General features: G+C 43.2%; 1 protein-coding gene across 1 annotated transcript in view; it reads right to left on the bottom strand.

The window, feature by feature from the left end:
• mast4 (microtubule associated serine/threonine kinase family member 4) overlaps nt 1-16,353 on the bottom strand; it is a 79,193-nt gene extending 62,840 nt beyond the window's left edge. Inside the window, exons 1-3 of the mRNA XM_020616921.1 lie at nt 15,872-16,353; nt 4,355-4,508; nt 319-452 (exon numbers count right to left, since the gene is read on the bottom strand). Of these exons, the coding sequence (XP_020472577.1) occupies nt 319-452; nt 4,355-4,508; nt 15,872-16,060 (477 nt within the window). The 5' untranslated portion in view covers nt 16,061-16,353. The remainder of the gene's footprint in view (nt 1-318; nt 453-4,354; nt 4,509-15,871) is intronic.
• Nucleotides 16,354-18,118: the final 1,765 nt, after the last annotated feature.

Here is an 18,118-nt window from a genome sequence, read left to right as displayed (position 1 = left end):
TATCTGTCTACTAATAAAGAAAACATCTGAGACGTGCACAGAAGCAGCAGCCCAGCAGGGATCAGGTGTGTAAGACCCGAGTCCACACACACACACACACACAGGTATATTATAATTTTACACTGACGTCTGTTATTATTTGCATTGCTTACTAAGTTAAATACTGAGATATTGTGGTTACAGTATATGTAAAATATCTTAACAAAAGTCCCTTAATTTCACAAAGATGGGTTTTTCCCCGACCGAAAGACGTGGCAGCCTTCTTCCTGGCTGAGGATGTAAAATACTGTGGCAGGGGTCATGATGTACAGTACTCACCAGGCTGGAGGTGAGGGAGGGGTCTGACTTTCCCAGATTCAGGGAATGCATACGGCTCAAGTTAGAGGTCTCAGATGACGGGTGCCATGCCGTCTGTGTCAGCTGGGGGTTGGAGGGTAACAGGAGGTACTTTCCTATAGAAAAAGAACAGGAGGCTCAGTAATGCTGAGAAAAATGATGACCAAAGTTTATCCACTACCACTGGCAGAAAGTACTTCTACACAAATACTATACTTAAGTTAATTTTTGAAGCACTTAAAGCTACAGTACATTTTTCTAATATCTTGTCAAAATATGTTCCAAAAAACGCTTAACGTGGAGAGGTGCTGACTCAGCCTCACTGATTTCACAAGGAAACACTACTTTTTAGCTCAACTACATTTATTTGACAGTTTAAGATATTACACATTTACACTTACACATTATAAAGTTAAAGGTTAATCCAGCACATTAAGAGGCCACAATCCCAACATTACATAACCACAGTACCAGGACACAACAAACTCAGATCAAATAACACTGAATGAATAAATAAATCCACTTTAAGCTCCCGTAAGTGGCCACTAGATGGCACTAAGTGTTACTTCTAGCATTCATCCACTTTCATCCATCCTCTTTTATTCTGAAACCTCAGTACATGAATGCTAGAAGAATCAAAAACAGCCTCAGCAGCTCTCCTTGTACTACTGCCACTATGAATTGGAAAATCTTTGACATAAGTGTTTTTCTTTTATCTACATGTGTATATTCCCATTTTTCTGTTTAAATGCGCACTCCAGGAGACAGTAAATTAAGGAAGATAAGTCAACTGCGCTCGTAACACACAGGGAATATCCCCGGTTCATTGGGCCTATTGCTGGTACGTCTCTTCATCAGATATGCTTTGAGGGGCCAGCTTTATGAAATCCCTGCCCTGCTAATAGCAAAACCTGAAGTGGGAAATTACAGGATTTCAGACACTTCTAATGATTCAGAGGAAGTCAGGCTGACATTTCTCTGAAATAATATAATGAAAAATATGAGGTGGTGACAAAGTCAGCGCGGGAGCTGGTACGTCTCTTCATCAGATATGCTGGGCTTTGAGGGGCTCAATGAGCAATCTGTCTTACCTTAAGTACAAGGTCATTCAAAGAAGGCTAGGACTTTCTACAGTAGCATGGATGTAAATAGTCATTTCTATATTTTCTTTTGTTTAGTCCTAATTAAATCACTAATTAGTTAAGTGTCCATCGTACCACCATCACTTTGCTGTGTTAGCTCATCGATGCTTGCCTTCTTATTGTGGACATCTATCTGTTGTCGTTTTCAAACCTGCCTCTGGCCTGGTTGGCTGTTCCTCCAGTCGATGGGACCAGCCATTTAAATCAAACAAATCAGAGATGTGGGTGGTAAACTAAAGGCTAGCGGCTTCCATCAAGGTTGCCTGCTGCATGCTGAGTTGTTTAACTGTACTGCAGTAAGATTAGAGAAACGTAGCGCCTTGCATTGCAAACACAGAGTTTAGGGTCGACCAAAAACTAAGGACAGGATTCTGTGATCAGACCTTACATAATAAACATGTGAACATTTCTGCCTGCTGTGTTACAGACATCCTCACTGTTAACGTTGATAACTGCAGTAACACCAAGAGAACTGAAAGGAGACCAAACAGGATGAGGAGGGAAGAGTGTGGGCCTTCCTTCCTAACCGGCAAACGCTTTACTCACTAGAGGATCATCACATCCCGGCATAAAGGAAACCTCGTCAGACAGCAGTCAACACTTTTAGAAAGTGTTCATTTTTTACATTCTGCTCTGGCGTTTGCAAGGTCAGACTGTGCAGTTCCCAGCCTTGTGCAGACGCTCATTTCAAGCAGGCTTCTCCGCTCACACGTGTCACTATTCTTCATCATTATACAGTTGAATATTTCATGTCTTAGCAAAGGTTCCTCACGGTGGATTTCAAGGTTAAGCAAAGCTCCGTCTTTCAAAACAAGTTACCTCAGTTTTCAAACATTACAACTACATTTAATCACATTATTATTCCTTCACACAGAGAAAACACTTTATTGCTCAAGGGAGATTAAAACCTGATACTGATCTTTTATTACATTTATTACGGGCTGACAGAGGGTTTTCATTGCGGCATAAAGATTAGACTGCACTCATCTGATAACCTATTTTTCTCAGGACCACAGTTTCAAAGCAATTTCACTTCATGTCCTACACACAACATTTATCAAGCCAAGGGTCGTGCTTCCCTGGTGCAGGAGTGAATTCAGAGGTATGCTTAAGCTAAACAATGCATTCATCTGACTTGAAGCATCTCTACACCATTTAGTGGCCTTTCCTAAAAGGTATGTGCCCTGTGCCAGCTGCAAGTACAGATTAGCTATAGTGCAACAATAAATCATACTAAAAATCAATACCAGGAAGAAAGCCCTGTCAAATTCCATCTCAAATTAGAAACAAATGCACCACTCATTTTGCCTTAATAGCATATTCACACATAAAACAGACCATGAGTTTGAGGTCTTCCAGCTTTTTGAACTGAGGCAAACAGAGAAGTTGCTCATCTGTAGTTGACCAGAGTGAATCTACCCTCATACACCCCTCTTTGGGGCCAAATAATGAGTCAACATCATTTAACTCGCACACTGAGCTTCCATATGAATGCTCTCCCATTCTAAGGCAAATTTAATTGTGCATTATTGGCTGTCACTGAGGACAGACTCCTATTCATTTGTCCAGAGGCAGGTTTAAACTGGGCATTTTAACCATTTCTTGCTCTTCTCTTCCTGAGTTTGTCCAGCTATTAGACATGATTTGTTACTGGAAACTCTATGCACCCGTTTCCAGTTGTGTCACACCCTCTTCAAACCAGTGAGAGGAGCAAAGACAAAAACAGGATAAACAGAAGAGAAATCTCTCAAGTGAAATAAACACAACTGTTCCAGCTGGTTGAGAAAAGCCTTCAAACCCATAGTGAATGTTGGCAAAGTTGATCTTGAAACAAGACCCTGAATGTTGTACAGGTCTGGAGGGTGTCCAGTTTGGGGACACCTGGGTCATGTCTCCGTTAGCTGCACATAATCATGTGATCCTATGTGTTTCCTCTGACTTTTGAAGGGTGTTTTGCTAATTGTGACTCTGTCGTTGTTGTATTTCTTAAGCAACCCTCCTCTCAGAGTCTGATGGCCACTAGTTATCAATATTTGCTGCAACTAAAAAAACCAAAGATGTTTAAATGTACCATTTTCCCCACAAAGGTAGGAAACACTGAAAGCTGTTCACTGCAGGGTCTGCGGATTGTTCTGAGCAACCAGTGCAGTTTCTGGAAACTCATTTTTCATTGCTTTGAGCGCTACAAGTGAAATTCAACTCGCCTTTGTTGTATTGGGAAGGCAGCACAAGTCAGAGATGTCAAAGTCACAAGAAGCAGAAACAAAACGACCTCCGTGGCTGGACATCACTAAAGGTAAGAGGAGAAACATCTCTTTGATGAGAGTGAACAGAGTCTTTAGACCCAGTGTTTTAACTTCCCATTAAGTCCTATCTATGTATTTTTAAAGCGACAGATGGTCACTGGTTTGGGTTCATTACTGTGATCAGGACATAACTCATTCTTCTCCCTCCAGGGTCGGCCAGTGCAGACTAATCTCCAAGGTGTGAGAAACACTGGAAACAACATGAGCTTGCATGTTTGGTTACATACAGTGAGATTAATAACAGTAACCATAAATCAGGCTGCACAGGAGTTCCACTGTAAACAGCAGACCAACATATTGAACCAACATAATCCCTCCTCCCAAGTGGAGCAAAATAAATGACATTTCACATAAAATTAATCAATCATGTGGGTTATTAAAAAGCATTTTGAGCTGTGGCTAATTAAGACCCTGTTCAACAAAACTAACTTTATACATTTATCATGTGTCTGCCATGAGTTGAAAACTGATTTAGAACTGCACAAGAAATTAAGACCATATGTATGAACATCAGTTGCTTATAAATCTATCAACTGGCCAATGTGGAAAGACCGTGCATGAGGTCAGTACCTGTGAGACCACCCCCGAGACTCCTCCTTCGAATGTTTTTTCCATCCTCACTGAGATATCGCATTAATTTGAGAGCAGGACTGAATCCATGAGTCAGCTCTGGATTACTCGCCTTCCTGTGGGACAGGGAAGGAGGGTAGAGGATGTCGTCCAGCTGAAGGAAAAGAAAGGAGGAGTCAGTGGGTTATACAGTTAAGGTGACTTTTGTAGACAGAACTATAGAAGGACACAACACTTTCCAGAACTCTACTGTATTCCCAGAAGACAATGACCTTTCATGAAGCTCAGGCCACAGAACAATACCCAGTGGTGTGAGGAAGAGGCCCTTCCTGAGAACACAAAGATACGCACAGCTCTGAGCATTATGTGGAAGGAAATGCACTTTGCTCCTCCAAGGGATGATTCATGACCCTAGTACTCCTCAGGACAACTAACTAACTCTTTAGGACGGCCTGACCTTTCACTGACTGTAGAAATGTAGCAAAACAGTGATACTGTACAAACACAGGTAAGCTTTTCTCTAAATATCATGGTTCTGCATTACTCATCAGTACTAAAGACAGTAAATAACCTGAAATCAAACTGATCAGTTGTTAACATCGAGATCTCCAGGCCAGTAATGTCAAAACTCAGTGTCTGAAACACACTGCATCACTAATGGGAAGAAGAAACACTCCTGTTCCCAGATACAAGCCTCTGTCCAAACCACAGCAGTTCATGAAGAGGGGAGAGAAGACAGGGAGCCGCTGGCAGGACAGTTTTTATTATATAACCTCATGCTGTGGAGTACAGTAAGAAAAGACGACTTCATTTCCCTCTGTGCAGAAGATTGTAAGACGAGCAGATCAATGTTAGGAGGCGACTTGACATTTTCACATCAGTCTTTTCCTCACTACTAGCTTTCCAATTTGAAAATGATTAATCTTGCGATGTTGCATAATCTTGATTTCAATTCAGACTCCTACACAATTTTCATCTTCACGTGACAACGATTTAGCCGTGTTTACATTACATCAAACCGAGCGCTCCCTTTTCCTCACCAGGCTGTGTCAACCAATAACAGGAATGTGTTGCATCACGTGATGGGCTGTGCACAGGAAGAGAAGACCGAGTCAAAAGAAATCTGACGTTGACGACAGAGGGAGGCAGCATGCAAGCAGCGATTTGCAGCCCCCAGTGGTAACACAATGAACTTGAACGTCACCACCAACTACAATACGATAAAGTCTAAATACAAAAAAGAAGAGAAAGTTCCAGGGACTTAAGGTGGAGGACAAGCCAACGTGCATAACTACAGCCAGTGGATCCAATGTTGTGAAAGTGGTCTCCCTGAATAATTGGACTGACGGTCTGGGCCACAGGCTGCATCGAGCTGTACCTGTGAGAGAAAATCATGATTCAATTCTAAATGAAAATATATATAATGACTCATATTTCACCCAGAAGTGTGCAGCCCTAACACACAGAGTTTGGAGCTGTGTCAGAATGAGTCTACACAGCAGTAGTCTCTCTGTGGTCATCTAAAATTTACGTTACATAACTAACTACCACACACCCACTGCCTAATATTTAGCCAGGACACAGCGACTCTCCAGCCTGAGGCAGAGATGCCAAATGTTCATTTGTACTTTTGTTTCAAATGATTTGGTAAAAACTCTGGTTACAGAAAAAAATACCTTCAATCTCTGAAAATCTACACCCTAATTAAAAACTAATGAACATTTAGAAACCAATAAGCTGCCTTGACAGGAAACCAACTCCATGTATTTGAAATACACCTGGACAGGTTGCCAGTCAATCACAGGGCTGACACACACACACACACACCTACAGGCAACTTAGAGTCACCCAAGCCTAGCGTGCACGTCTGTGGACTATGGGAGGAAGAACCTGGCAGAAACCCACAACATGGAACCTCTGCACAGAGGCTGACCAGCAGTTTTGAATCCAGAACCTTCTTGCTGTGAGGTGACTGTGCTAATCACCGTGCTGCCTTTTGTGTAAAATTTCTAATTGTCCCAATTCACATCATTAAACAGAATCAGATAAACTTCTTCCACGTTCTGTTCTTTGTCCTGTAAATGTGTTGTATATAAATAAAAAAATCTGATCAGCTGTGTCACGTCTCAACTTCTTTCATTTTCAGTCTATCACATCATATATTAGCAAGCTCACGTTAGTTTTGTCAGTTGATTCGGTCTGTTTGCTCAGGTACACCTGACAGTTTGTATATTAATTTCATAGTGTGCAAATCCCAACTTGAAGTTTGAACCTACGAACAGCTGCTACAGCGGTCTCCAGCTGTTTAAAGGCATTTACTTTCACTTGATTATGTGAACATGGAATATCAATAAGCATTTAAAAATGAAGGACATGGCTTCTTGTATGTGAAACAGGCAAATACATCTGCCCACTTAGAAGAGCCAGGAAGGCAGCACACAACACACACACTGATTGTATAAGCCTTGTAATCCTTCGCCTTCATCCTCCTACCTCACTTGATGCACCACAGCAGAACTCTGACAGTGAAAACGATGGCACGCTGCCAAAGCTGGTCACATTCATCTGATTCTGTTTGGTCGACCAAGGTTGGACATCATTATCATGGTAATTTGTAAAACTATGTTGTCAGTTCAATGCATTAAATATCATAGGACAGCCTGACAGTAACTCTGGTATTAAGAGATACAAGTCGAATTACTGCTGGTTCACAACATCTGCAGTGCTTTTAGGAATGGGTGTCAGCCCTTTACATGCCTGTACACTGCAGTTTTGGCAGCAGCCGGTGCCCTTTCACCTACCAGTCCTCTCTCCCTGCAGCAGAGCTCCTGTAAGCAAGATCAAATCTGACTTGCCCCTCCTTCCTCATCCTCTTTTCCACTTTCAGCTACACACACACACACACACACACACACACCAACAATTCTCTGTTGTCACAGCAAAGAACAGACGACAAACAGGTGAAACAAAGATGGACCACACAGCACATGAAGTCATTACCGAGTGAAAGATGAGTCAAGTTCAACCTGTGTGACAACCTGTGGTTTCACTTCTACATTAGTATGCGTTCACTTTTTTTGCCATCCCATCATCATGTGCAGTGAGAATATTGACAAAATAACCCTGTCACTTTAATTGTGCACGTATTGCATCTGATGCCCCTGAGGTCAATAATCCCACGTTGACGACAACATCCCTTTAGCCTAAAACTAAACAGCCCCCTTTTTAATATTTCCTGTCACTCAAAAAGTCAGCTGGCTGCTGTGGCCTTAGACTAACTACACTACGAGAGCAGTGAGAGTGAACCAAAACAGCTGCAGGCCTGAAACCTGGCTCTGTAAAGCCAAGTGGAGCTGCAGGCTCATCACTGTCAGTGTTTTCATTGTTGTTTGATACATTATTATTTTAACTTTCAATAATGAGACTTCAGATAAACTTGTCTGACATGAAGTTTCAACAATGACATAAATCAAAGCATCAGCAGAGCCTTTGCTCCTGTTGCCGACCGTCACCAGCTACACTCGAGACACTTTTTCTATACACAGCCTTACAGCTACCCAAACAAACTGAAAAAACAAAAGGACAGAGCAGCAGGAAGAGCAGCGTAGCCAACACAAGGATGAAAGAGCAGGGCTGCACAGAGGGACGCTGTCCCCAAGGTTGAGTAATAAATACTCCAGTAGCAAAAGCCAAGGAAACGCATAAGTGCATGTGGTCAAAGCTATGAAAACAACATGAGGCACATTAAAAACTAATTTCACAGTTCTCCTGCTACTTTTGTCCTCAACAGATGAGTGTACACTTCAGCATGGTTCTGCATTTCAAAGGTGAAGTGGGTTCAGTCACGGTTTCCACATTTAAAAGGAATGAGGGGTGACTTGGAGTGTTGTTTATCATTTCACTGAAATGGATGAAAGGAACCTTTTAGAACTGCTATCAACGCCTGTCGTTGGTTGCTAAGACACAGTGAGTGCACATTTACAGTGAAACAGGAAGCGGGAGCCCATGCATCAAAAAGGTACAACTCCTTTCCTCTTCCCAGTCATCAGTGTCCTTTGTTTCACTCATCACGGTCCTTGTTATTCTGAGTCACGTTTCTCAGTTCGAGCTGTTACCAACAGCTTTAAAAGGTGACAATCACACTCCGTCACTCAGACTTGGGTTTCATCCAGAAACCTCTTCTTGCTGACAAAGTCAAGACACAGCCTGCTCTACGCTAACACAGACATGAGACACTGCAGCTTTTAATACCAGAATCTGAAACTCCCTGAGGTTGCATTTCCAGCTACACCGCAGCGAGTGGTAGCTGTTACATAATCGCTCTTCATCGTGGCTGGCATTCTAATAGAATGAAATGTCATCAACCAACTAGGCAGCTCAACTTCATTTACTTTTTATTCCAGTATGTTCAAAGCAGTTCAGTGCAACAATGATTCTAAACAGCCCGCCTTTTCTGATGAAGCCTGTCCAAGCTGCTGCTCCAGATTCTTGGCAGGGCCTGTAACAGTGGTTCATGAGAACTCATACTGGGTCAAACTCAGAGGACATGTTTTTACTGATGCTTCACGGTTCCCCATTCCTCTTTTCATCAGCTACTCTAAGTCAAATAACTTTACAGATGGCAGGAACCCTCATGCACACTGTTCCTGCTCGCTGTGCTTGGCTACGGTCACAGAGCTATGACTGGACGGGTTTAGTGGACAGTCAATCGGTTGAAGAAACCTATAAGAAGAGGACTGTTCTTACTGCTTCTCTAAACACTGAAAACCTAGATTGTTTTGCTTTTTATACGTGCACGGCTCCTGACACAGACACATGCTGTGCTTACATAATGTGATGATCAATTCATGCAGCTCTCATATCCTTATGAGCTGTGCTCAGTGAACTCTTGAGAACGAGACCATGTTCGTTGTGCTTTTCTCAGGGTCGGCTGTAGAGAAAACTATGTTCTGGCCGACCTCGTCACCCAATATCTGTCTTGTTCAACTGTTACCGAGTTCCAGTCTGTGTTCTCAGCGTTTACTCATGAGGGCAACAGCATACTTAAGTCTCAGTACTCAAATGGAAATAACTTTGTGATCGAAACTCTCCACAGGGTGCTCGACATCTCAGTCATGTGATGGACACTGAAGTTTTCTCCTTATACTGGCATGGTCGCTCCATTTTCTTAAGAAACTGAGTATTTGAACTTTATGTGCTCTCACAGGGGAATTGAGCTTCCTGTGTTGACATGATCTGAAGCTGGCCATATACAGTAGTCCGCTCCTCTTCCAACCTCATACAATTCAGTTTTATTGTATAAAATCTTCAGCATATAAACAATGAAACCACTTATTATTTCTTCCAGTACAAAACGTTGGTTCCCAGCTGAATGTCTTCAGGACAAGACATCATGTAAAGACCAAGCAGAGCAGCTCCCTACAGAGCTGTGTGACATCAGCACCACTGGGTGTTTGTGTCCGAGTCAGTAACAGTTACTGACACAAACTTTTACAGTTTGTGATTGTGTTGAACTGTATTGCAGTGTCGTGTACAAAATAATAAAAACACCTCAGTATAATGGAAATCAACAAAACAAAGTGGCATCTTACTTCCGTGCCATACACAGAGCTAACTAGGGCTGTCCTCTAATAGTCAAGCCATTAGACGAGAGACTTGTCAGTCCACTGAGGATCTTCTAGTCAAGCCTTTGTTTTTGTTGTATTTTATTTTTTTGCTAGCCAGTGTCCGTTACAACAGAAGGCAGCCCCAGCCCGTAGTTTGTCGCCACATAAAAGTGAGATTTATACTTTATTAGAAGTGTTTTCAAACATCATGGTCTACTTTTACCAGAGAAAAGACTGTCGCCTGGTTTAGCCTAATGTTATGCGAGTCCAATTTGTTTACCCATCTCTGTTAAAGTGCAACTCACCATTTACTGGCTGGGCCAAGCTGTACTTTCCCTTTCTGGGTTTCCAGACAGTTTGCCAGAACTTCCTTGAGGCCAACAGAAAGCCCTTCTCCATAGCCAAACTCCTCCCACACCTGAGTTCTGCAACCATCTGAGCTAGAGCCCTGTAGGCCTCCTTCACCACTGGTATCCACCAGTGGGTTCTCAGGTTGCTGCCACGACAAGCATCAAAAACCTGCTGGCCACAACTCAGAACAGCTGCCTCTATAATGGAGGTTCTTAACACGGCCCATTCAGATTCCATGTCCCCAGCCTCCCCCGGGACATGAAAAAAATTCTTCCAGAGGTGTGAGTTGAAGACCTCCCAGACAGGGGCTTCAGCCAGGCGATCCCAGCACACCCTCACTACACATTTGGGTTTGCCAGGGGCGTCTGGCAGCCTCCCCTGATACAATGTTTATCACGACATAAAAAATGTTTATGAAATCAAATAAAACATTATTGCAGCTGCTGAATCTTGTAAACAGAATGAGTCAGACAAACAGTGGAGCATCAGTGTTTTAGTAGCTCTTGTATGACTTCAGATGCTCAGTCATAGCAGATGGGGTTGATTAAACCCAGACACGTATGTATACACAAGACAGGAAAGAAGAGCCCAAATCATAGATGGATCCTTCAAAGACAAAGTCAACTGTAAGAGTGAAAAGAGTCCAAATCCTCCTAGTCTCAAAGCACAGACCAACACTGGATGTCCCTCTAATCACCCTGATTCATTGTTAATAATAACTGGCTGTTTATTTAGAGGGACACCACAGGGTTAGAACCACTGCTAACTGGTGGAGAGTTAAACATCGTCAAACAGAAGCAAATATTGGTATACAAAGCAATAATGCAACGTGTGACAGCTGCCCTGCCATCTTTGGGGAACAGGCCCTCAAAGGATTAAATGAATTTGCAAACCAAGGACTGTGTCAGACTGGGACAGACAGTAGAGAGGAGACAGACTTGGTTCTTTAAAATAAGAAATTACTGCACACTACAGATGCCCACTGAAAATGAACCCAACAACCTCGACGGTTCACGTGTACTTTTCCATTGCGACTACATCACTGTCTATAAGTAATGACCCAAATAACCTTAATCTTACACTTCCTGTTTTCAACACAGGCTGAAAAGGCCACACAGATCTGTCCCCAGCTTGGATTTAAAACCAAACTGATTATGTGTGGTTGTTATACAATGACACAGACGATCAAGCAATATCTTCTCAAGAACTTTAGATATAACACTGGCCAAAGCTATTGGCCTATAGTTATCCAGACTCCCAACTTTGCCAGCTTTGTCCTTCATAACAGGCACTAAGGTAACAGACAATAAAGAATCAGGTAGCAAACCATGAGTCATGAACCCAGAGAAGCACAAAGCAAGCAACACAGCAATCTTTGGGCTTGCATGCTTCAGATGTTCCGCTGTAATATTATCCGCACCAGCTGCCTTATCATCAGACAAGTGCATTATTGCTCGATGCACCTCACTAGAAGTGATCACCACAGCATCCTCACTAGCAATGCTTCCCACTACATAGGGATCACTTTTAACACAATTAAACAATGCAGAATAGTGTTCTCTCCACAGATCAATTTTTCAGCCATAGCATCCACTCTCATATTCTGTTCACATTTAGTGATATAGCCAACAGCATATTTATACCTTGCCCCAGTGATCTTTTTATTCTCCAGTTCAATTCCAGCCCTGGTCTACCTACTTGCACCCATTCCTTATACGCTTTTATAGCTTCTGCATGATGTACCGCCACCTACTACTTAATCATTTAGATTAATATGTCAAAAACAGTAAAAACGTCACATATTCAAACTGCGCTCATGCAACTTTGCACATGTAAGAAGCTGAAACAGTGAATGTTGACAAATCATTTCAGCACTATCGGGTGTAGCAGAAGGGACTGAATGTTGACAAATCATTTCAGCACTAAGGGAAGTAGTGCTGAGCCTGCAGAATGAGCACCAAGTCTGTTTACACACAGCAAGAGAAAGGTCATGGTGGGATCAGACTATAAAGTGCATGAGACACGAATCTAAAAAGCCTTTCTAAATTTCAGTCAGCTTCCATTCAAGTCATAAAAACTATTTTTCGTCATCATACAGACATCTGTGCACCAACAAACCTCTCTCCAGACGTGGTCCTCGCTTGCTAATCACAGCCAGACCAAATGGACGTGTGCTCATGAAATGTGTCCTGTCGACCTAAACAGAGCAGCTCCAGCTCAACAAAGCTTCCTAGAGGTTTTACTGCACTTTGCTGAATGCCAAGTGTCACACATGGCCAGTCCCCTCTCGAGCAAGCTCATCACTCACTGCAGAGAAGTGCGACACTTTGTTCAGACCAAACTGCTCCACAGGAAAAATAGTCTTTATATTCTGTATTTTTATCTGCATATGTGGGTTGTTTGCTTTTTAACAGCCCTCTGATATTGATTTTACTTTAGGTTGTTTGTTAATCTGGCTGGTGCAGTCATGTTGTAAATGATCTGACTGCTGCTACATCACTCAGTGTAACACAGTACACACACGGGCTCCAATCTAACAGGTGACAGCAGCTGTTTGCTGGGTGACTGATAAAGATGAATGGATGTAAAGTCAGTGTAATAAATTTAATGCCACTGAAAGGTAATAAAGGGAAGGAAAACAGGCTCAGAAGCAAATAAACCTTTAACTGACAATAACTATGATGGGAAAACCATGCTATCTGCCTTCACAGGACGCACTCATATTTCAACCTTGGAAGCGGCACAAACTACATGTAAACACAGTATCGGCATTTCATCAACCTCAGCTGATATGGCAACTGGGTTTGCAGGTTTCATATTTAAACATCCAGCAGTTATGGTGCAACATTACAATTCACGTGGAGTCGTGTTTCTGGTCACCTGATACACACAAGTCCAGGATTCACCGTCTGATCTCCATCTCCTCCTGAGAGAGAGAACTGGTGCTTTAAGTGCTGACTGCTCCACTACCGTATCTTCACCAGCTAGCTGCTAACTTTCTCTGCCTTCTGTTGCTGAGCAGGTAGTGGACAGTGGTTTTTTTTACTCACTGAAACCAGCCGACGCTGTACGAGCGGTGAGAGCGAGCCAAACCAGTAAAGTTCAACAAGCTGAAACGTGATGCAAAGCTCAGTAAAACTGAAGGGAGCTGCAGATTCAGGTGATATTTTTGTGTAGGATGCAGCAAATCACAGCATCACGTTGTTTTCACACCAATATTTGACACATTGTTCATGGACTGAAAATATACATGAGTCAAAATGATGATCAAGGCTCAACTCTGCAGGATAAAATGAATCTTTATTGATCCTCTGTGGGAAACAAAACAGACCATGTAAGAGAAAATCTAATATCATTACGGCTCCATCTGGACAGTGAAAAGCAGCTGTCACCGTCACTTAACTCAGACTTGTCATAACTGACAGTAGCAGCTCAGGTCCAGTGTGTTTTGGGTCAAAACCAGTTTATAAATCTGGACTGCATGTTACCTATGTGAATCTGTTCCTTTCTGTTTTAGCTTGGGCATGAAAGAAAGGACAACGCGTGGGATATTCTCAACCTGACTGTGGCTAATGTTCTCTGTCGCTGCCCACAACACTGTGCTGATTTAGATGTGTCACATGGACAAAGATACTTTGTGAAGATGTGGAAAACGTAACGAAGCAGCGCTGTAGTCCTGACTCCTGCACAGAGCTACTCCAAGTCTGGAAACGGACTGGTAACTGAGCTGGTCAGTCACACAAGTTCCCAGAAGTGTTTCCCTCTATAACTCCACCGCAGCAGGCCACAAATGAAGAGACAGGGTTCCCTGACCAACCCTGCTCAGTGACCGCTCCTCTGACCTGCTTTGTGTTGTGCAGGTTGAGTTCAGTAAAACAGGTGAAATGGGGAAATGATATTCAGTTTGGGGCCAGTTGAAGGGGGGGGGGGGGGCATTTCAATGGGATCAACAGAAAAGGGCACAGGAACCAACAGGACATGCAAAGTTGGTTCAGATTTAGTGCAGACGTGTTTTCGAAGTCTCTTTAAATGTGGTTGGATCTTAGTAAAACTACGGGAAAGACGTCGGAAGGCAGAGGAGCCTAATAAAATAAAAGACCATTTCCGTGCCCTCGTGTCATCTGTGATATCTCAGCCCTGTCAAGCTAAAGCGCTGTCAGACTGTTACTCAGCCAGAAGCACCGTAAACACGCGTGACACCAGCAAAGGGGTATGCTCCAGGTGCACGTGGCTGCCTGAAGAAACAAAAGGCAGGAATATTCATGAACATGCATTTTTGGTTTCGACTTGCAGTTTCATCACAGGAAATGCAACATGGGCCCCGAAGATGGTTTTAAATTCATGGTCTTTGATTCTAAGGAGGGCGTGTGTCCTGCCAAAGAGCACAGATTAGCCGTCTACTGCGGTACTGCCCCGGGGCATTGCATCTAACAAATTATTAGGCAAAAAGTGAGTGTGGATTAGCAGCTGGACAACGTTGCACAATCTCCTCTGTTCTCCCATATTGAACATCATGAGGGCTGACAGCCAGACACACCTACTGCCTGAAGCTATGCTGCATGATATTATGATTTAGAAAAGGTTTGTGCTCAAGATCCCAAACACACCCTCGCACCGCATTCATCCGAGCCAGTCAGACCAGTCTGCTAAGCAGCCATGTAAAGTGTTTGACAAGTTAAAAGGCTGAGACATGAATTTTGTCTTCCTCATTTTTCTCCATCTGTTTCCTGATTTAACTCGGTGTTTACTACACTCTCCTATAAAGGACTTGACTGGGCCATGGTTCACCACGACCCTCAGCTCAGAGAGAGTCATCTTTAGACTATTCTGTTGCATGATAATAAAAATGGAACAATAATTTAACCCAGTTCTAAAGTTGCTCCAGCTCAGACACCGGTAGCTACACCTGACATATGGCCTTGCTCTTTTTGGAAAACACACATTATTCAAGTTGCTAGTTTATCTGGTACACTTGACTAAAGTAACAATCTAACAGACGTGCACTAAGTCCTACTGTAATGTTCTGTTTGTATTAGTTTGACCTCAAATAACATTCTGCACAAGACGAGCAAGAGGCTTTCGTTTCTGTCACGTTTGTTTGGAGAACAAGTCAAAAATCTTATTTTATCTAATGTTATTTGTGCAAGACATGTTCCTCCAGATGGTTTGGCTCAGTCTTTTAGAATTACACTAATCTGAGTCTTGTGTTTTTTTTATTTTGGAGAAAATCAGAAGCTTAGTTTTTTTGTCTCCGATGTAATGAAGATACATTCAGTCACCATGTAGGCCACATGCCGTGCACATGAAGCAGTGCAGCAGGTCACACACTGCACCGAGGTGGACCTGTGGACCTGTGGACGGACTGGATCACGTCACTGACGTGCAACCGACCAGACATGAGCTCCAACACTAAGCTCCTGCAGGATCAAACTGAACGGGTTTACACGTGTTTGTGTAACTGTGTATTGTGTTTGTGTGTCTGTGCTGTACCCAGACCTGCCACATCTGCAGCTTCACTGGCTTTAAACGTGTCCCAAATGGTTTTGTTGCTCCGAGTTTCTTCTTCTTCTTCTTCTTCTTCTTCACAGTCTTCATTCCCCGGTGTCTCCTTGTCATCCTCTGGACTCCTGTCCTCCTCCACTTCGGTGACCCTTTCTGAGTTGTGGGTCTCACCTCCGGACCCTCTCACCTCTTCACCCTCGGAAAAGGTGTGTAAGCCTGACGACGCCACAAAATGCTTCTGCTCCATTTTGTCAAATAATATCAGCACTTTCTGAGCCAGACAACCGCATCAAAACAAAACGTGGCCATCAACGACCCTGTCGACGCACCTGTCCAGGGTGACGAGCCCATGAAAGGACTCGACCTTGTGACCCAGTGGAAACAAAGTCACTGACACCGATCAAAATATTCCCAGAGCCTGTTTAGTGCCGATGCCAAGGTCACTGCAGCTAAAAGTTGCCTCTCGTGTGTTTTATCGCTCCTTACTTTCCCAACTCCGTGAATCTGGCTCCACTTACTCAAACACAAGTCAAACCCAAACCAAAGCCCCGCCCACATCGTGCGGAGGCGGACCAATCAGATGAGAGCCCGACCACACACCGTTCCCCTACAGGTGCTGATAAAACGCTGTGTTGGGTGAAGACACGTTTAGTGCCAATAGAACAGCCTAGAAACAGTCAGACAGGCAACAAGCAACAGTCCTGTGTTACAATTTACAACAAAGCATCAGCAGCAAAATGTGAAAACATGAAACACCCATTTTGGTTTATATTACTGACCGATCTAAACATCTAAAGTGCCTTTTCCAAAGTAAAACATATACACTACACTGTTAAAACTGTTTGTAAAATACAGATTGAATGAGCACAACTTGATTTCAACAGATTCCTTTTCTGAAGAAAACTGTTGTCACTGTAGGTGGACACAGAATAAACAGACTGTAGGTGACCTCAGGCAAACCTCAGCCTTTCAGTGTCAGACTGTGCACAAACATCATCCTGTAGCCCACAGTGAAGGTCAAACGTCAGAGTGAAGTAACACATTTTAGTGGGGAAGCTGGTGCAGGTGATCCAATACCAGTGTGTGTTACTGCTACGAGGCACATGACACTTGTCCTTTCACTGATGCACTCTCTGACCTGTGTTTGTGAGGAGGGGTTTGTTCATCTTCATCAGGGTTATATATGTCCATTCACTCAGATATAGCCACTGACAGGCAGCCTGATGATGAAGCTTTGTTTACATTTAGACTTAGACATTCCTCAGAATGGCAACAGTTAACATTATCACATCACCAGCATGTATTCAGAAGCTGCTTTATCCTTTAAGAAATGTGTTTTCCAGGTAGGGCGCTCCGTTCCTGTGCACTGTGTGCACTGTGTGCGCTGGCTGCAGCAGACCCTCAGACCCCCACTAGAGGGCCCACTTGCACAAATATCTGTAATTACTGTAAATCACAAAAATGATTTCATAATGGTGGGAATGACTGTAATTTATTTGAAGCATGCATTCAGTCTGCAGGGCCCTGATAATACACATAGCTGAGCCTTTAGTCATGGCTACTAAAGAAAGAAGGGGAAATCTGTTTTACTGCACAGATCATTATGTTAGAGCCTCTTTCTCTGAGGGCACAGCTGTACAAAGTCAGAAACATATAGAAATGCAACATACATGAGGAATTATTAGAAAAATTTGATGCCATCTTTCTCTTTAAGTTTAGTCCCCAGGGTCCCAGGCCACCGGGGAATGTGGCAGCGCTGAGCTTTGCTGCAGGACCACACCCGTGCATGACGTCAGAGACTACATCAGGAGAACATCTGTCTGGTCACCAGTGTGCGCTCCAGTTGCTCATAAGCAAAGGGGTGACTGCCACTGGGGATGGCGAGGTGGTGGTGGTGGGGGGGTGATGTTCAGGTAATCATGAGTTATGATGTGCACAGCCAGTGCCCCAGATTCAAACCAGGGTGGCCTACTGCATGATTCTGCACTGAGGGATGAAAAACTGCCACGTACTGCCATGTTTTTAGATTTAAAACTATCTGAGTCTCAATTTTTATTCACAGCTGATTTTCTCCTAAGAGGCACTGGAACCGAACAGCAGCCAAAAATAAGACAGTCGAGGACAAAATAAATATATCAGGTTGGGTACTTCATTAATAATGCACCAATTTACACCATTACTATGGCGAGGGACGAGCAGTTTACAGTCTAACGTAGATCTAACGTAGATCTAACATAGATCTAACATAGATCTAACGTAGATCTAACGTAGATCTAACATAGATCTAACTAACGTAGATCTAACG

This window comes from Monopterus albus, unplaced genomic scaffold (assembly GCF_001952655.1).
Source record: "Monopterus albus unplaced genomic scaffold, M_albus_1.0 scaffold181.1, whole genome shotgun sequence".
NCBI lineage: Eukaryota > Metazoa > Chordata > Actinopteri > Synbranchiformes > Synbranchidae > Monopterus > Monopterus albus.
This window is presented reverse-complemented; position numbering and strand designations above follow the sequence as displayed.